The following is a 22,219-nucleotide window of genomic DNA, read 5'->3' on the forward strand; positions in this document are numbered from 1 at the left end:
CACTATAATTTAAAAATATAATATAATCCAATCAATAAATTGATTAATATTTCCTATACTCCACATACATGGATTCAATTAAAATTACAACAAAATATACATTTATATTGAATCATTATTATTACAATATATTTTAAGATCACAACCTAGTTGTCATTATAGAACATTTAATCGCCCAATGCAGAAAAATAGTCTTGATAAACTTGTATGTAATGTTCTTTTTCTGATGGAGTCATTTGACTAATGGCATCAGTCATGTTTACTACTTCTGTTATTGGTACACGACGCCCAGCCACACTGACCAAAGGTACGTCTTCATCATCTTCTTCTTCTTCTTCTGATGTTAGCTCTTCAACCCCTAAAACAGTTATTTATAAATTGAAAATTAAAATTAAAATTTTAACAACTTAAACGTTCTTAATAAAAATTTTAACACTAGTATTAAATTGATTTTTAATGAATATGCTTATCGAAAAAACAATGGACTTTTTTTATTTTTAGCTTTAGTTTTTTTCAGAATTACAGAAATATCTTTTGAAAAATTGAATTAATACAATATAATGTTTGTTTATGTTCTTTATACATATTTTTCATAATTCCTAATTAGAATATTTAACTTCATTAAAAAATTAATAAAAATTAATTACCTGAACCAATAGATGGTTCATTCTTTATGGTTTTTGAAAAATCTTCATCACTTGAATCCACGTCCTGACCACTTTTCTTACCAGGCCCATCAGTTTGATCAGCACGTTTTTCGTGTTGCAGTAAGACAGTCATTATATCTACATCAGGAGTGAATTCTATTGGAGCTCCTTCAGTTTGATCTTTAGTGTCCATTTCAATTGAATCCTTCAAAAATATTTGAACACAAATTAATATATTTATACATCAAAATACAAAAGTCAATATTCATAATATAAGAATGATAAAACCTATAGTTATTGACTCACAATTTAAGAATAATATACTGCTATATACTACTATAATTAAGCAAATAAATCTATAACATTTACCAATTTGTATGACATGTAAAGACAAATGAACTCAACTTTTATAATTCTTAATTAAAAATATAAAAATAAAATACTTAAACAACAAATATTTACATGACATAATAAAAATAAACTTAAAACATTAATATCTAGGAATTATTATTGGCCAGTAACAAAAAATGGCACAATTGTATGATTTCTATATTTCTTAATTTAGAATTTGTACAATTTGTAAATATTTTTTTACAATAAACATTAATTATGTTTATTAGATTTATATGAAATAAAATAAAATTAATTAGTTACATTTTAAAAAAGACTGAGGGCTTTATTGAGGTAAAACTTTAACACACAATATATATTCTAAAAATGTAATTAAAAAAATAGCCTTATTTCTATATAAATGCAAGGAGTCTTTGATTAACCTATCAATTTACTTTGCAGTGATGTAGTTGATTATTAGTATGGTATAATAACTTGAGGATGATTGATATTGTTGCAAATAATAAACAATTTAAAACCCAGATAAGTATGATAAAACTAACCTTAAATAAATCTAACATACATTCCATAAAAAAATTATTTAATTACTTTAAAGTATGAAGTATAATATAATAAATCTTTAACAGAAATAATTTTTATTAAATAGCACAGTCTAATTATTTTAAACCATTATATCATATGAAAAAAAATGTGTAAATTGCTATGTTTAACACACTAAAATTTGAAATACAATAAATAAATTTGCTTCTTAAAAAATATTATGTATTATGTTGTTAATTAATTTTAATAATATTAAGTATGAAAAACTATTTCTTACCCGAGTAGAAGTATTTTCTACAACAGTACTTTCTGTTAACCATATAGGCCGTTCTTTAATAACTGGGCGATTATCTTGAAGGTCTTCTCCAATAGTAACTTCCATTTTAGAATTATTCGAATCCATATTTCGCATTTTATCAGGTCCCCATCGTTCCATACCATTAGTTTGTTTACTGCCAGAAGACTGTGATGTTGCTGATTCCAGTCTAACATAACAAAATAATGTATAATATTAATAGTTATTTTTAATATTAAGTATCCTAATTAAGTGTATAACAGTACCCTAAAATACGGGTAGGTTCAGGTTCGAGAAGTTCTGGTGCAAGGCGGATACCATCTAATTCACGGAGTATCGAATAAAAAGGTTCTACAACTTCATTGAAGTTAGCTAACATTACACGAGAATCTTGTTGTGGTAGAACTGAAGTATCTTCTTCAACCAACTCCCCACAAAAAGTACAATGGAATTCGTTGGTTTGAAAATCAAACAACATATCAGCCTAAAAATTAAATGTTTGAGTATTTGTTTAACACACTCCCCAAATCAACATAAATGTACCTACATACAAAATGTATTTGACATAATACTAACCTAACCTCTATCACTTATAATATTATACAAAATTTTTCACATTAATACTACGAAGCATACCAAGTACAATACCAGAAATATATCATTGAATAATTAATAAGAATTTATTTTTTTTTAAACATTTATTAAAAATGCATACATAACCTAAATTTATAAAAAATAAACAAGGTAAAATTAGTATACTCGGAGTGACACTTTTTAAGCAAATTGATGTTTTAGTTTAGAATAAATAATAATACTATGTAAACATTAACATTTTTTTTTTCAATGAAATTTAATATCGACATATCGCTATAATCTATACCAAGGTTAATATTAAAAAATTAAAATCAAACAAATATTTATGAATTATCAATTCAATTATCATACTTTACAAACTCAAAATAATAAGTTCTTGTTGGCAGACAAATGCTTACACCTTCCAATAGTCATCCTAATAAATATAACACATCACCATTATATTTACTAATACTTAGCTCCAGAATTAATTAAATTAAATTATTTAATCAATACAGTATCTATTTTAATTTTAATATTACATAACAACAATATAGGTACTCAAGTAGAAACTGAAATTTAATTATTTTTATATTTTTAAAGTAATCCAAATATTTAATGATATTTAAAATCATAAAATACATTTTACGTATTACTATTCATAAGAGTAAATAGTTAATTGTTATCATACTAAATTATAATTAATTTATTTATTTATTATTAATAATTGATTTTAAGAAAATTGTTATGCATACTTACTTCTAAATCGGTAAATGTTTTAAAACACTGTACACATTTAAAACTGGCTCGACTTGTTGCATTACGTTCTTGTGTCTCCATTTTCTTTCGCATACAATCAAGTTTATACTTAACCATGTTCACAAAAGACTAAAAATGTATATATTTTTTAAAACATTAGCATAATATTTAAAACTATTAAATTCTAATAATCCATTACCTACCTTGTAATTTATAAAATAATAGTTGACTTTCTGTGCCTTACTATCAGCACCAGTTTCCATTCTCAATCTAGTTTGTAAAAATTTTTCACTTCTCAGTATAGATATACGTTGTCTAAGCATTTTTCTTTCAAATTTTAATAATTCACACATGTCATCCTCTTTCATACAAGGATTCCTAACCAGTATGTCAATTATAAGTGCATCTTCTATGGTGTAAAAACCTCTTACAACTAATCGTGCAAGACGTTTTAAGCTTGTTGGCACTTCCATTACAACTTCTCCAGTAGACATTTCTAAAACAAATAATAGGTATTTATTTTATGAATTAGATAACTTTATTTTACATTATTACTAATGTTTTAACAAAAAAAAATATTAATTTGAATTAGGATTAATTAAAGAAGAAAAGCAAATCAAATATTCTCATTGTATAACTCTTATTCAGTTGTTTTATATAAATCATAAAATTAACAAAATGTGATTGTATTTGAGTAGGTAGCTTACTGTTAGATGTTGGTTGAACTTAATAAAATAAAATTATATTAAAATATCAAATAATAAAATGTAATTTAATTTAAGTAGTTTCTTCATTTCCGAGTCTTTTTAATGGTGTTTTAAAATCATAATAAAACATTAAAACAAGGAAACGAAATACAGAAAACAGTTTATGTATTTTGAAAATTAAGTTTGTTGATAAATAGAATATTGTTGATAGTAAGCAGTAATTGATAAGATGTTGACTATACCGCAGTATGGCCACACATTGAATAATTAAATTTAAAAATTGATTTAAATATTGAGACTATTCCAAAATAACAAACAATTATTTTTAGAGTATCGAGTATCCATATTCTACACAATATATTATACTCAAATTACTTATCATTATTTACTAATTACCAAAGTCGCCAAACGCCCATACTCACAAATTATAAAACATAAGGTTTAATTAATTTCGCTGAATCGTTATATTTTAAAACACCCATCCCAAGTAGCATTTATTTTAGTATTTTGAAGTTCAATGTCGATTTCACATAACTGTAATTTTAAAATGGTTCATATAAAGTCGTTATTCAGACGTCGTACCGTGCGGTTCTCGCTGAACTTTATCTTTTCAATTAACGATTTAATTAATCTTGTTATCACAATTTATTTTAGTCTTAACTTATTTAACATTTACGGTTTAAGTATTTTTGTTATTTTAACATTTAATTATCTTTGCACAATGCCCACTTCAACCAATGAAACGCTTGATACCAGTGAGACTCTCAAACAAATTTTGGATACGGTAAATGAACTTAAATCCACTCAAAACAAAATCATTGCATCTATCAATTCATGCCGGGAATCTAACAAAACCCAGGAAAAAAAGTACGTTATTATTGAGTCGAAATTAGATACCCTATCGAATCAACTAGCTGAAGTTATTTCTGAAAATAAAACCTTGAAAGCTAAAATTGAGCAGATCGAAGGCAAAATAACAATTTTAGAAACTGCGGCTTCTCCTGGAACTAATGTTGAATCAGTTTACTCTGAACTTATGGACCGTCAATCTCGAGCACGTAATATTATATTTTTTAATATACAAGAATTTAATTCTTTACCTGATCAGTTAACTGACACTCTTACTGTTGATGAAATACTCAAAAGCATTGATTTACAAATTAATCCTGTATCTGTCCGTCGCTTGGGCAAACAATCAAATAAACCTCGTCCTCTGCTTACTACTTTACCTAATTCATCCGATGTTTTTGAAGTCTTAAAAGTAAAACGTAAATTACTTAGTACTGCTAACTTCAAGAATATTCGCATTGCATCTGATCGGACAACACAGCAACGGCAATATTTTACTAAAATTATATCTCAACTTAAGCAACGTAGTGATTCCGGTGAAGATAATTTATTTATTAGATACATCAACAATGTACCTACTATCTCAAAAAACTTATAACATCAACTACCTCAAAAAATCTATCTGTATATTATCAAAATGTCCGCGGTCTAAATACCAAATTAGACGTATTTATACGTAACCTAGCACTTCTTAATTATGATTTAATTATATTAACTGAAACCTGGTTATCTCGTTCTGTTAATGACTCTGAACTTGGACTTTGTCCTCATTACACCGTTTTCCGATGTGATCGGTACGAAATTCATGGTCCTGACATTCGAGGAGGAGGCGTCTTAATTGCAATCAAAGTCCAATATCCATGTTATCGCTTAATTATACAACACGATTTGGTCGAGCAGCTATTTGTAAAAATACATTTAAATCACATTTCCCTAATTGTCGGATCCGTGTACTTCCCGCCGCGCTCTGATTTAAATTTATATAATAGCCATGTTAATGTAATCGATAATCTTATGAGTAAATATTATAATGATAAATTTTTGGTGTTAGGCGATTACAATTTAACTAATGTTAATTGGGTCTCTAATAACCGTAAAATTATTCCTAGATTGTCAAATAATAATTTGTATGAAACAAACATTATATCTGCCTTATCTTATGTTAATTTAATGCAAAATAATTTAATACATAATTCTTCTGGATCATTACTAGATCTAGTTTTCTCAAATATTGTCAATGTTAATGTTTCCTCTGAAGCTTCTCCTCTTGTCCCTCTAGACTATAAATTTCATCCTGCATTAAAAATTACACTTCCACTTTCATCCACAAAAGAAAATTTATATTATAATGAAATTGTTCATGATTTTATTAGTTGTGATTATAATGCCATTAGGTCTTGTATGGCCTCAACTGATTGGAGTTGCACATTTAAAGATTTACATATTAATGAAGCACTTGATATATTCTACTCTAAGTTACACGATATAATTGATATACACTGTCAAAAAAAACGTATGTTCTCCTCAAAGTATCCTTTATGGTTTTCCAAAACTCTAAAACAGTTAATATTCTCAAAAAAAGTTGCCCATAAAATATATAAACAAACTCCAACTAATGTAAATTATAATATATTCTCTAATCTACGTGCTCAATGTAAATTTGTTAATAAGACCGATTATGGTAATTTTATACAGAGAACTCAAAGTTCAATAGCCTCTAATCCTAAAAGGTTCTGGAATTATATTAATAGCAAACGTTCAAATTCTAATATTCCATCTGTTATCTCATATAATAATCAAACTGTTACTGGTGGTGACAAGATCGCGGAAAGTTTTGCCAATTATTATTCTACTATTTACAAACAATTAAATTTTATGCAAAAACCACCCGATGATATTAAATCGATGAAAGTCGATTTGAACACCTGCGTCATTACTTTAAGCGATATTTATGATGAGTTAAGCACCTTAAAATCCACTACTTGTCCTGGTCCTGATAATATTCCGTACGCTTTCTTTACAAACTGTAAATGTGTTCTGTCTATCCCTTTATTATACTTATTTAATATGTCACTTAATTCTGGTGTTTTTCCGGATAAATGGAAAATTTCTTATATTAAACCGATTCCGAAAGGGGGAGACATTACTTTGGTCACTAATTATCGCCCAATTTCTATAATTTCGATTATTCCTAAATTATTTGAAAGTATTGTACACAAAAAAATTTTCCCGTTATTTAAAAATATTATTTCTGATGTTCAACATGGCTTCATGCCTGGTAAATCAACAACCACGAACTTACTAGTACTCCAAAATTACATCCTACAAGCTTTCAGAACTGGACTCCAAGTCGACGTTATTTATACTGATTTCTCCAAGGCGTTTGATAAAGTAGATCATTGTGCTCTAAGCACAAAGTTATTTAATCTAGGTATACGTAATCCTTTCCACTCTTGGTTAGTTTCATTCATAACTGGAAGGCAGCAATATGTAAAATGCACGAGTTTTAATTCTTCATTATTTAAAATTAACACTGGTGTTCCTCAGGGATCACATTTAGCTCCACTTCTATTTAATTTATTTATCAATGACATCAAATTTTTAAACTCTAATACGTTACTATATGCAGATGATATGAAAATTTACCGTATAATTACATCACCAGCAGATAATTTGTTGCTACAGGATGACTTAAATCGTCTTAGCACCTGGTGTACTCAAAATAATTTATCCCTCAACATTAACAAATGTAAAATTATTACCTTCTCTAAAAACCGTACACCTACTTTATATAATTATTATATAAACAACATTAAATTAGATCGAGTCTATCTGTACAAGGATTTGGGAATTTATTTTGACCCATCTCTTTCATTTAATGATCACTATATTTATATTCAAAATAAAGCCTCTTCAATGTTAGGTTTCATAAATCGTAGCTGTAAAGACTTCGTAAATCCTTTAGCTTTAAAGTCACTCTACTGTTCCTTCGTTAGATCATTACTTGATTATGGATCTATAGTATGGTCCTCACAATCAATCGGTGCTACAAAAAGCATGGAATCAATTCAAAACCGTTTTCTACGTATCATTCAATTCAGATTATGTATCGAACGTGTGCCTCACTCATCGTATCAACCATTATTGTCCTATTTAAAACTAGAAACCCTTGTCAATAGAAGGAAAAGACTGGATCTATGTTTTATTTTTAAATTAACGAATGGGTATATTAACTGTCCTGAACTACTTTCTTTATTGAATTTTAATATCCCAAATCGTAGAACTAGGCAATTGAGTACTTTTTATGTGCAACTCCAACGTTCAAATTATGGTCTAAATGCTCCTATGAATAGATCAATGCAACTTGTTAATTATTTAAATGTTGATCTATTTTCCTGCGTCTCCTTAAAGGATTTTAATTCTTACCTAAATAATATTTTAGCTGTATAAATGTTTTAATCTATGTCTATTTCTTATAAGTCGATTTCCAATGTTATACAACTTTATTCTGTATTCTAACCTTTTTGTTTTCAGTGAATTATTTTCAACCATAAGTGTCTCATCACATACATTACTTAAACTTGTATATTTACCAAATTGAAACTATCTGTAAAATTGTCTTATTATTATTTTAAAATTAGTGTTCATGTGATAACAAATATTATTATTATTATTATTATTATTACTATATTATATAATTGTAGACGTATGTCTATAATAAATGTAACTGGGTTCGCCCGTTTAAATTATACAAATAAATAAATAAATAACCATATGCGTATGTGATCTGTACTATTGAACTATTTTCTATTGGGATTGCAATAATTCAAAAAAAAATTTAGCTGCAGTTTTTAAACTGAAAATTATATCATGGTTAGTATAACTTATAGATATTAGAAGGGATTGTCTCTGTTTTTAAATTTATATTCTCTTTTCAAACGATCTTGATTTTGTTGGGATAGCTTCTAAGTTCTAACCGAATTTTTATAATAATTATAAATCAATATATTATTATGATTGAGATGTATTTATTTTATTTAGTTTATTAGTTATATGCTTCAAAAATACTTTATAAATATATAAAAAAAATTCAAAGTATAGGTATAACGTACTATTCTGTATTTCTGTGGTATTATCATTTATATAGTATTTGTTATAACATAACGCGCCGTCTAAATTGTTCAGTCGTGAGGATAATTAATTTAGATAGTATTATTTATATACTTCAATATTTGTATAATTTTGAATTGATAAATAGCAAAATAGTGAAAATTGAAGTATAAAAAATAAATATTACAACAAAACTCTGCATTTCAAATAAATAAAACATTGTATTTACTTTCTTGGTAATTTTCCTAAGTACCTAATAGAATGCTGTACCAGCAGGACCGGTGCAAGAAAATTGTTATGTGTAGGCAAAGATCAAAATTGCCTCTTCTTGTTTTATTATTTTTTCTTATATGCCGCCTATATATAAATACAAATTTTGCCGTAGTAGGATTGTGCCTACGTCGCCTACGCCTATAACCGGCCCCGTGTATCAGATATAAAGGACCCGGGACACTTGTCCAACGTGCACTACTGGGTGGTGATAAGCTGACTTCTGACGAGCCGAACAGCTACTTGTGTTTCCTTGAGTCCAAGAACCGTTCATCACCAGCCCTCCGGCTGACGATCTGCTGTCGGACCCGACCGGTCGGCTGTCATCGTCGATCGTAAATCGCGAGTGCAAGCAGAGATGCGCGACCGGCCGCGGCGGCGGCGGCTCGCTCGGCGAAGCGTTAGCCGACCTGCTTGTGTCGGACCGACAGCGGTGCGACGCCGGCGGAGAAGTTCGTGGCAGACGACGGCACGATGACGTCCAACTGCGGCACGCTGTTGAGAGCCGTAGCTGTGCGACGTGGCCAACATAACAATCCAATATTTATTACTATTGGCTGAAATGTTGTTTACTACTAAATAGTAAACAACACCTCAGACAATGTTAATAGTCAAGATCATTTATGCGGAATTTTGAATCTGAAAAATGACTCCTTCACCAACTATTGTACATAACGTGATATTTTCAAACAAAAAAAAAACGGTATTTTGTATTTTTTGACATTAAATTCTGAGATATTCCATATTGTTATTGTTCTATACGATATAGTACTGCGACGTTTTTTTTTTAACGTGTATAGTGCGTTTGTGAAATGATTACATGAATTTTACACTGTGCAAAATACGAGAAACTAGTTTTTTTAGAAAAAACTGACAACAAGTGGTCGTGAACCAAAGATGAAAGAAGAAATATAAATTGGACATTTTTAACGTTTTTACGCATGTACATTAATTAAGAAACATATAAGATCACATATGTGGCATTTTGAATCTGGAAACTTACTCCTTCATCAAGTTTAAAAAATTCCTATTTACTTTGAAGAACTTGGTTTAGTTTTTCGTAAATTATGAAAAATCAAATTTAAAAAAATCAAAAATAATCTGAAGATTAGGAGAGGTAAATTAACTAGATAAACGGTACGACATAACAATATCAGAATAATAGAGGGAATCCATAGAAGAGCAAAATAATAGAGTAAGACCCCACTTTTAGATCATATGATCTAAGCTACTACTAGAATAATAAGATAAGATGTTAAGAAGTGAAGAATATAGGGTGTGAAACATACTATGATTTAAAAAAAATAAAAGCTGAAAATCGCAAAGAATGGAAAAATGCTACTAACCAGACCCTAGGCTGTTGATGGTAGAGAGAGAATAAATATATATTTTTTAAAAGTTTTTGAAATGTTAGTGAGTTTTTTATTCGATAAAAGAACCCTACCCACCCGGGGTATACACACTACACATCAATACGAATGACTTAAATAAAATAATCACAGATTTAAATAAAATTAAAAATATCCCAAAAAGATGAAAATCATGTTCAGGGGACTTTTATTGATTGATGTTCTCGAGTTTCGGCACTAGTACATAATTTGGGGCGTATTGCCGTTTTTTTAAGCTTAGTATCGTTGAACAGAACTTTTAAAGAATAGTTGCACCACCCTCTCACCAATTTAAAGAAACGCTTTTTAACATAAAAAATTATTATTAATAAATATGAAAGATTTACATACAATTGGTTATCGATGTTATCATCAGTATTTCTGATGATTGATGATACCAATAAACTAGGATTTTAGGGAAAAATTTGAAAAAGGTGTCAATTATGTCCTTTTTTTTATCAAACTCGTATATATTTAATTTTAAAATGTATACAGTAGGTATGATATTATTATTTGTAATGGTTGTTGATTTACATTTTCTTTTATACATATATATTTTATATAGGTATAGTAATTAAATTAATCTAATCTAAATCGTTGATTTATAAATGCTCTAACTAAATAACATATAAAATTGACGATTACAATCTAATAATAGTTATTATATATGGTTGAATATGTTACACTTATATAAATAGTTATATTATGTTAAAAATAATTTTACATTGAGTCAAAAATTTACTGTGCGTTTTATATAATGTACAGTTCTCTTGGTTTTTGTAATTACATAAAATGTACAGGAAAAATAATTAACATGATCTTATACATGAGGCTATACTAAATTTTAAAATACAATAATTAACAATCGCCTCTAAATATTTATTAATACAAGAAGGTCATTTTGTATTATAATAAATATTAAACAATATAAATTGAAAAAAAGTCCAATAAGATATTATAGTCAGTAAAATAGGTTATTAAAAAACATTTATTTAACTATAAACTACCATTGAATAACAATATTAGGTACATTTAACAGTGCTATTGGTTATTATACTAACATTACTTTTTATTATACCTAAATTTGCTAAAATATATTAATATTATTGTTTATAATTAAAAAAATTCTAAACTGTGTAAATCTTCTATATAACATAGGCTGTTAACTGTAATTTGTATTTGTATCATTATTAGTTGCCTATTTATTGGTGTTTGGAATTACGTGCAAACGAATTTTGAGCAATAATAATGTAGTCAAAGGCTTTGTAAACAATATACGTTGTTTAAAAAAAAACCATTTTTATAATGAAACGCGTAAAATATTTTTACTAAGAAAAGATAGGATATTTTTCGTAGATGTGATATTCAAGTACAAATTGTACGGCTATAATCAACTATAGATATATTTGAACATTAAACAACTAACAAGTAAGGTTAATATATCACTAAAACCCGGTTTAATGAAATAATATGTAAATCTTATATAAGTGAGTATTTTAGTTAACTACCAGTTAAAATATCGCTAGTACACTAAGTTTTTTATTACAGAGAAGTTATAATTAATAGTTAATAGTTAATACACACATAGTTAATATACAAAACATTCAAAAATATTTTAAGAGTGGGATATATATTGTTGAATTTATAATATTTAATGGTAGGTTAGGTATATTTAATATATATATATATATATAGGTGTATGATATAAAGATAGAATATAATATTAAGTATGAAAAAGTCTTTAAAAAGAAGAAATAATTGGAATAAAATAGCGTTATTTAACACGAAACCACGTAAATCATATAAATAATATACTATCGTGAATATTATAGATAGATAGTATTTTATCGTCAACGGTTATAGCATAATATTATATTATTTAGGAGCGTATCGTGTAGAGCCGCACGTCCAGAAGCGTATTGTATTGAATTGTTTGGTTTAGTCATAACTTTCGGATTCTTGCTGGACGAGCTTAAACCTTCTCGGGCTCTTGACGTTCACCGATCCACAATGGTTGTTCAATATCAAACCCCGTTTTGAAAGGTATTTCTTTATGTAACGGCATACCAATTTCTGGGGTCTCTGCTGCCATTCGTCCAATACCTCTTTGGGATAATGGATCTGCAAATATAAGCGCATAATTTGACAATTGTAACAACAATATATATTATAGATAATACGATAATACAAAATAAGCACAACAGTGATGAAAAATTAATATTAAAAGGAAAAGAAAGAATTTTCAAATGAATATCTGTTGGCTGAAAAAGAGTGATGATTATGTAGGAGGTAAGGAAAATCACCCGATTTTGGGGAATGTACATGGCGCATAGTGTAAGGTAACACAATGCACATGTACCTATGTGTGTGAACCAAGTTTGAATTTAGAGGACTAGGGCAAGTCCTTTCATTTAATGACTATTAATGTGTATAACCGTTCTAATCTGTTTATCTGTATTCATATACTTTTAATGTGGTCATAAATATTATTAATCACTAAAATATTTTTGTCAATTATCAAACTACTACACAAAATGAAAAATTAAACTAAATTAAACAACTACCTATTCGATCTTCAAATACTCTTATTTTTACAAACATCAAATATGTTTATGTCAATAAAACATTCATAAACTTAGTTGTTTTTATTCATACTTTCATAGGTAAGATATAATATGATGAATTATAAATATATATTATTTACATTATACATTTATGAAACATATCATATAATAATATACATAATTATATAATATATATTATATATACATCGTATATTATATACATTGAATAATAGATGATTGGAAAAATATTAATTAGATGTCCTAATCCCATTATAATTTAATACTTCAAATGAAATGATAAAACAGTTAAACCATTTTTAAACCTGTACTCGAAATTTAATTTTATAAGAATCAATAATTTAATCGAAAATCACCGACATTTTAATAAGATTTTACCTGATCTCCCTTTAGTCGATCCAACAGTGTGACACAAACCACGGCTGCTTTAATTCCCGCATGGTGCGTGAGCGCTGCGAAAGCTAATGATTCCATCTCGATATTCCTCACACCGTTAAATTTTAATTTCTCTAGATATTCCATTTTTTCTTCTTCTGTGAAGTCGCAAAATGCTCCGTCCATACGTCCTTGACCTACGACAATGTAATTAATATTAATCTACTTATTGTTTTTATCGAGAAACGTACCTATTGATTATACAATAACAATATTTCAGTTTTAAAACATTTTACGACTTCTTGCATTTTATGTGCACAAAAAATTATAAAAATTAAACTATTATAATTAAATAACCGCAATATTCTAAAGATTTTAAAACGTTTTCATAACATTTCGATTCTTAAAATTTTCATAAGACTATCGAGAAGTTAAAGAGTTCAAAAACTCATCAATTTTATCGAATAAAAACCAACACAAAGGAAATTCTTTACTTACATTTTTAATTTTTAATGTTTAAACGAAAAATGAATAATAAATATTTATAGATTATATTAAAATCAAATTATTATTCAATTTATTTATAATTTTTTTTTAGTATATAAATATATATAATATATAGTTGTTTAATATTATAGGTTTTTATTGGAACGATACTACGACAGAGCGCTATATTATAGGGTACTTGGTACTTCGTATATTCTTTTACGATAATTTGGATTTTTTAGTATTAGAAATACACTTTCTTGGATAGTAAAAGGTTCAGCCTGATTCATATAGAATTTCTTATGATTAAAAATTTAATTCAACAACAAGATTTATATAAGAAAAACATTTAATTTGATTTTTTTAAGTAATAACTACCTAGTACCTACAATGAGATATGAAAAGTGAATATAATATATTTGAATAACATTCAGAAAAAAAAATAAAACATTCCACAATAATGTCAATATATCCACATGCGTGATCAAACAAAGTATTTAAATAAAAAGAAAAAAATCGTTAAAGCAAAAATATATTTCAACAATACGAAAAATAATATTGGATTTTTTTTTATATTTAATTGTTTTGCTTTTATTTTTTATCTGACATACAGCGGTCAACCATACTTCAAAATAGTTTGTAATCAACACGCGCTTACTTAGGTAGAAATAAAACTTATGGAGCGGTAATTTTTTATGAATTATTTTATGTTTAAATATAATATAACTTAATTTAACATTATTTCTACTCGTATATATTGTATGCTCGATTTATAGATCGACATTTAAAAATGTTGTTTAATATTTATTTATCATTGTTGTTTTTAAATTATGTGAAATTAAATAAACTTATAAATACGTGAATGGTAATTATTATGTTATTATTGTTAAGGTAGACAATTACATTATACTATATTTATATATTTTTAAATATGCATACAGGCATAGTTATACTTCAGTAGTTAAGTACCACAATTATACATCTTAAATAAATTGTAAATTATATTTTTGAAATTTTTGTCATAAAATGAAAACCATTTTTTTTTTCAGAAACATTTATTTCAGAACCATTATTGTTAATTTGCTTCTTATTGCTTCTTAACCTTATTTTTAATAATTCAAAACAATTCAACTTAAAACTCGTTGCTTTTAACAATTTAACAAATGCATATGTTTTTTAAATCGACCTAGAATTTTTTTTGCCAACTTATACAACCAATTCACTACACAATTTAACAACTTATATCATCATATATTCATATTTATAAAGTCTTGAACAATGATTATATTTTATTTTATATTTTACAATTTATTGTGTTAAAAAAATAACATTAGCACAACTGCATGTATAAAAAAACCCCCCTTAAGTAGGTAACTGTTATTACTACTCTGTTTTACAGTATTATAAGTGCCAAATGTGCATCATCTTTGAGTAGATACTCAAATATATTTTATTTGAGCTCAATGGTTGCATACGATAAAAAACGATTCTAAGCGAAGAAAATCCAAATTTTTAGTAACCAACATTTAAAAAAGAAATAAAAATATTATACATTTAATTATTATAATAGTTTATATTTACTATTTATTATTTATTATTATAATTATTATTCACTTTTGTATGTATATAGTGTACAAATAATATATTTCTAGGTTTTTCTTACTTTTAATAATTCACCATCCCCCACCAAAAAAAGTTGACAACTATATTAATTTTCCTATTAGAAAAGATATTGAAATTTTTCCTACTATAAAAAGTGTCTTCAGAAACAAAAAAAAACATAGATCATTTGAAAATCAATATATTTACTGCTCCGCTCATAATCTAAAATACACATTATTTTAAAATTAATACATTATTCGCCCCGTTCAAAATGTAAAATAATTAAAAATGCAAAATTATAAAATCAACAATCGTGAAGTCATAATACATATTTTAGTATAAACTATTGTCCATGACTACACAGATTTTGACATGAAGTCCTAAACCAGTCAATTGACAACAAATGGATGTAACCGTTTGGACATAAAAAAAAAAGATATTCAATAAATATTTAATTATTAATTTTTAATATATTTTTTATTTTTTAATATATTTTAATACTACCTAATCTATATGGCTATTATAGTAATATGCATTTTTTTTTGTTTTCTAAAAATGTTTTTATTGATTGATTTATTTATCTTTTTTTCACATCCATTTATCTCCACGTCTAAGCGGCGTGGAGATTAGACGTTAATTATTTCGACGTTAATTTATTATTTGTCCTAGATCGCTGACCAGTGACTCCCAGTGTCCCAATAAAGGGTGTGGCCAAAAGCCCCAAGATAAAATTCAATACACAATAATAATAATTACTAAATAGTAAATAACATATGTTAACAGTTTGTTAATAGACTATTTGGTCGTTAATCACCCCGATTTGTAACATTAATTTAGTTTTTACTTTATAGTTTACACCTAAACATAAGTTAAAGAATCGTAGATATCAGACCATTGTATATATGTGCATGTGTAACAGTAAGAGTATTCAGTTACAAAAAAAAAAAAGATAAAATAGATGGATGACCACGGAGAACTGGAGAAATTTTTTTCATAAAAATATACACAAAATGTTTGTCCGGATACATGGGTAAAATCAAATATGGCAATTCTAAATTCGATCCCTGGCAACTAGAAATCCAATTCCCCCCTATTTCACACCGTTTAGGTTAATAGTTTTGTTCAATATTATTTTACACTAAAAATATATAAATGTTTTGTAGAAAAAACTAACTTACAAATTAGAATAGAGAACATTTTTGACAATTTTCAAAAACATATATTTTTATAATATGATATCATTCTTGTAAATGTTACATATTATATTAATTCGATAATTTTAAGGCTATAATTTATAATGTTATTATACTTAACCAGTTTTAGTACGGTCATATAATTTGTCATGAAGATATTATCAATATAAACAATAGCTTTTCATACTGATAAAGGACTCCTGGGGACTAAATATATTTCTTACCAGATAATTGAATTACGCGATAAGAATTATTAAGCCTTTACATACGGAGTAAATTGCAGTAATGTATGATATATGATAATAATTTATTTATATGATTTATAGTTTATACCTTCATAGAAATCACTGGTGCATACAGTCTTGCCGATTACTGTTGGATACGGGTCGTCCGGTTCTGCTAGCGATTTTAACTCCCACTGAAGTTTCTTATCAAGGACTGAACTCCTTTTCACAGTTTTACCCAAAATTTGCTACATAGTAATATTTTTCAAAATAATAATTACAATAGTAAGACGATAGTATGGAAAATACTCGGTATACAATTTAATCAATATTATATATATAAAATAAACAAGACGTAGTACACTTACTAATTCCAAAAATGGTTGGAGAGTTCCATCAACAGCCTCGTCGGAAATGATCACGGTTCCGCCTTCCAGCCCAATACCACCACTTGTACCTATCCTAAAGAAAACAGGATCTACGACTTTGGCGTGGAACATCAGTTTAATGATCTCGTGTAAAAGAATTCCCACCGAAGGCATTCCCATTCCGTGCTAAAAAGGAAAACCATTTATAAAGAACAATGTGTCTTAACAGCACGAAACAAGTAAATAATTGTTTGGTTTTCGCACGTGATAATAATGAGATGAAAATATTATACACATTGTAAATTTTAATAGATACGATTTTATTTAAAACAATTAATAGTTTTCACTGTAATTATAATAATATTGTACTTACGCTTATACACAAAACGGGGCCTACTTTGTACATTGAGTATCTGTACGAATATCGACTGATGTCTTGCAACGTGGTACCTGTAGGTATTTTGTATGATATTTCTTCCATTAATCTATAAGCGAATTGTTCCATGCGTTTTGGCGTCCCACCCATACACACAAACTATAAAAATAATAATTTAAACTCTTTATATTGATGTACGCAAACAAAAATATCACAAAATTGTACAATACAACAAGTATCAAAAATAAATATTAATTAGAAGGTAATTGCGATTATACTACATTTATATTATGTTGTAAAAATAAAATCTGCAATAATCGGTTATTTTATACCCATTAATTTATATCATATTAACTTATTAATAATTATCATATAAATATATGTTTCGTTTCTATTTACTACTACAAGTATTAACTAATTGTTACATAAAATATTTTTAATTTAATATAATATATCAACTATTTAAGAATATCGACAACAACAGTTGTTGAAAACAAAACAAAAACAATTACTAAATATTAATTTTCAAATTATCTGTAATTTATTTACATATTTAATATTTTATAGAGGCTATAATTTTCATATGATTAGGAATTGTGACAATCTTATGTTAATAAAATATCTAATTATTTTATACATTGCTTGTTTATTTGACATCATAATTCATAAACAGTAGTTTCACCGTTAGACAGACTTCATTAAAAATATAATTTCACCAGAAGTCATGGACTTATGGAATTGAGTCATGTAAAAGACAATTCATATGGTTTTGTTCAATTAAATTTTTATCAGGAATAATTTTTAATATATTGGAAATTTTAACGCTAGTTAAAGAGGGAAGACGATGGAAAGCAAGATAACTTGTATTTGTTGTAAAATATTAAAGCTGCAGTAACTAACGTTTATAGTAATTTACTAATAATAAATCAACCTATAAAAATTAAACAATATTGCAATTAACTAAAAATATTCATATTTAACTAGAAAAAAAAACTTATTACCTTGATATCTACATAGTACCTATATTATGTATGTGTGAGTGTAGTATACATATCCATATTATTATATAATATGTACTATATTTTAAATTCTGAGCGGAGGAATGAATGTATTAATTTTATAATGATGTGTGTTTTATTTTTTTGGCGTGTCATCACTTATTAGATCAGTAAATACGCTTAGATTTTCAACTTGAATATTCTTCTTTGTAAGAAAGTGAAATTATTTGGTGTACTTTATGTGGTTTTGATTATTTTATTTCATTTTTAAACCATTTAAATTAATTCTATGCTATTGCCTTATTGCCTTTCTATATCAAAAATCTTATTTACGCTGTTTTACGATAAGTCTGAATTAACTCGGAAATTAATTATAATCATTCAATATTAATAATACCTATGATAAATGCAATGTTTTCGTCAACCTACCGTATTACATATTAATGGTAGGTACCTAAATTAAAATATAAATTGACTGTTTTCCATCAAAATCGTTTTTCGTGTGCGCGGAAATGTTACCTATTTCCCCTTTTTATCCTTTTTTTCTATGAATAATTATGTACTTTAAAGTTTAAACGTTGTACCTACAGGACACAGTGACACACTAAATAAAAATTAAATGGATACATATTTCAATTGTGATTTCAATTTTTATAGTTACCCACAATAAAATAACAAAAATGTAATTATTCATAACTACCTTAACATCACCGAACATAGCTCTAAGGTCATGTGAACCACTTCCTAGAGCCAAATGATATAAAATATCTTGATCCATGAGATCAAGATGCGAGTTTCGAACCATAACAGTGCTCACATCTTCATACCTGTAATAATAACAAAATCAATACAAACTTTACATTATTATTTTTTTATTAGTAATTTTAGTCATTAATAATATTTGAATACGTACAATATACCTACATATATTTATAAAATAAAAAGTAATTACTTTTCATTAAGTTATTGTAATTTTATGCATATTTTATATTCCTCTTATTTTGAATTTATTTATACATAGTATTATTTAATAATGGACATCAATGACATTGTTTTAATAATGATATAATATCAATAAGATACTAAATTATATTTACATAAATAATTTGATGTAATATAATAATAATTATCGCATAATATTTTAATTTAGGTTTGATGGAATAAAAAAGAATGCTCGAAAAAGTGAAAGTCATTTTAAGTATATAACTTTGCAATATACACACCGCACGCACTATACCCATTATGCATTATTATTATATATTATGTTTATTACCATATCATATTAAAGTGATATAGTTCAACTTTCACTGAAACGTATACTTTGTTTTAGCAATGCAATTTTCTTCGATCGAAATAAATGTGAGTATATTATAAATGTATATGCATAAGTATAATAATATAAAAGCTTTTATAATAATACTATAATGTACACCTATTCACTCGTATTGTATAAGAATATACTGTTGTTGTGCATTTTAACACCTAGTCAAAAGGGAATTTATTACCTCGATCACTATAATATAATATTCTGATATTCATTATATTGATAAATCAATGTAGTCTGTATAGTCTATATATTGCCCGTTTATTAATAAAGAACATTTCACATAATAAACTATATACATTATATATAATAATATATACATGTATATATTTATTTATACTTAATCGCAATAATAAAAAAAAAATTTCAGTGTATACGAATACGTCGATAAAATACATTTCATTAACAGACGATTAAAATCAAGCGCATCTACAAAAATTATTTTAAAACGTTATTAAACGATAACGGCAAAACCTCGTACAGCCATCATGGCGACTTCTACTTATTCAACCATTCATAATATTATGTACCTATTATACTAATACAGACACGTGGTTTTAGATCAAACAAATTATATACAATACGAGTGCGTCAATTAATATAATTATTTTATCTAAAACACTACGACCTACCTTCCATTTATTACTACGTAGAAGATAGAACGCTCAACGCTCAGAGTTAAGAGTTCAAGAGCACATTTTACTCTGTCAATTTATAAAGGTATGCCTAACTAAATCAGTAATATTGCCTGGAATTTATTGATCATGCGAATCATAACGATAAAATAAGTATTGTATTACAAATTTACAACTACAATAATACGCATACATACAGTGTACAGAAAAAAAGCATTGTATTATATTATATTATTATTAATCACGTGCAAGGTTATCGGCTCATATTTTCTGTTTAATAGTTGTTAAATTTAGTAGGTGTACCTACTATAGATAGAGATATACAAGTATATATGTTTTAAAAAAATACTATTACTAAACGACTACTGCGACTATTTGCTCCATGAGTCCCGTGAGTGTTGACAAAAGAACAATTGACGCGTTCATATATTATTACTGAAGTCGTAGAAATACATATCAATAACCCTCAGTCGATGTGTTGTTAGTTTTTAATAAAAAGGAACAGTATTATTAGTTTATTTTATGTAACTATATAAATTACAATATTGTATTAGAAGTTTATCGAGATTGCGAGAGAAATGACGGTAGAGTAAGTTGTAAGTATAGAAGTAAGAATACTTGCAGCGCTCATATATACTCGTAGTATTGTACTAAATTCAGTAAATAGTAAATTGTTATTTCGTTCTATTTAAAAATAGTATACTGCATAGTTGGAATTGTATATAGATTTTAATATAAAATATAATAAGCTAACATATAGGTACATTGAAAAAAATAAAAAAATATTTCATATTTCTTTTGAATAATTATTCTTGCTAATGTGCAAAATATAATAATAATGACGTTTTCTCTTGTATATTAAACTCGAAAACTCAAATAGGTTTTGAAAGATTTCAATATCTACATCTGCAAAGAAAAAAATTACGAATAATATACTGAGACACTGAGTATTTTTTTTAATTGCTTAAATCATAAATTTGATACTAAAGTATACTTGAGAATAGTCTGTAAATTATATTATGTAGTTTGAGTGTTTCTAATATAGTTATATTTATTATTTATTCTATCACGTAGAGACACTTAGCGACTTAGTGCTCATAAAATATAATAAAATTGTATTTAATATTCATATCACATAATTTGTATATTGAAATGTCTTCGTCAAAATAATAACATTTTGACGGCAAGTTATTTATTGTCAATAGTTACCAATGTTACTCAATTTTCTTAGCAAATACTAAGTATGAGTATTGAAAATTAAAAATAATCTATTTGCTGTAACAATTACATCCTAACAATTCCAATATATATAAAATATCAGAGGAATTTCAAATTTCCGAAGCCTTAATAAGATTTTCTGCAACAAAAAAACTAATATAGGTATAACATTGCGTCTTTACTTAGGTATTAAAATCTAAAATAATATTTATATATAATAAAAATAATTAATATCGTGTACTAATTTGAATATATTAAATTATATTGAAAGAGAATATTTATTAAAATTAGATACCTAAAACGTTATACATATGTCATATACAGCACTCAAATTGGAAAAATAAAAGGA

The 22,219-nt window shown here is 26.6% G+C and overlaps 2 protein-coding genes across 4 annotated transcripts in view; both read right to left on the reverse strand.

The window, feature by feature from the left end:
- Positions 1–5: 5 nt before the first annotated feature.
- On the reverse strand, positions 6–4,046 carry LOC114123413 (general transcription factor IIE subunit 1). Its single transcript, XM_027986372.2, has 7 exons — positions 3,873–4,046; positions 3,369–3,661; positions 3,166–3,294; positions 2,100–2,317; positions 1,816–2,023; positions 648–852; positions 6–358 (listed from the first exon to the last, which is right to left on the reverse strand). The coding sequence occupies exons 2-7, from the start codon at positions 3,657–3,659 to the stop codon at positions 168–170; spliced, it is 1,242 nt and encodes a 413-aa protein (XP_027842173.1). The 5' UTR covers positions 3,660–3,661; positions 3,873–4,046; the 3' UTR covers positions 6–167.
- A 6,892-nt stretch (positions 4,047–10,938) lies between these two features.
- The window catches only part of LOC114123412 (uridine phosphorylase 2), a 31,755-nt gene continuing 20,474 nt past the window's right edge, over positions 10,939–22,219 (reverse strand). For all 3 annotated transcript variants that reach the window (XM_050199743.1, XM_050199734.1, XM_027986371.2), the window contains 6 exons: positions 19,394–19,520; positions 17,693–17,854; positions 17,320–17,505; positions 17,061–17,199; positions 13,450–13,643; positions 10,939–12,610 (listed from right to left, as the gene is read on the reverse strand). In XM_050199743.1, coding sequence (XP_050055700.1) covers positions 12,428–12,610; positions 13,450–13,643; positions 17,061–17,199; positions 17,320–17,505; positions 17,693–17,854; positions 19,394–19,498 — 969 coding nt within the window. In that variant the 5' untranslated portion in view covers positions 19,499–19,520 and the 3' untranslated portion in view covers positions 10,939–12,427. The remainder of the gene's footprint in view (positions 12,611–13,449; positions 13,644–17,060; positions 17,200–17,319; positions 17,506–17,692; positions 17,855–19,393; positions 19,521–22,219) is intronic.

This window comes from Aphis gossypii, chromosome 1 (genome assembly GCF_020184175.1).
Source record: "Aphis gossypii isolate Hap1 chromosome 1, ASM2018417v2, whole genome shotgun sequence".
Lineage (NCBI taxonomy): Eukaryota > Metazoa > Arthropoda > Insecta > Hemiptera > Aphididae > Aphis > Aphis gossypii.

Coding starts and splice junctions, on each gene's coding strand:
- LOC114123413 (XM_027986372.2), bottom strand. CDS start 3,659: ATGTCTACTGGAGAAGTTGTAATGGAAGTGCCAACAAGCTTAAAACGT. Junction 2,318..3,165: donor AAACATTTACCGATTTAGAA/GTAAGTATGCAT, acceptor TTTAATTTTTAG/GCTGATATGTTGTTTGATTT. Junction 359..647: donor TGAACCATCTATTGGTTCAG/GTAATTAATTTT, acceptor TAACTGTTTTAG/GGGTTGAAGAGCTAACATCA.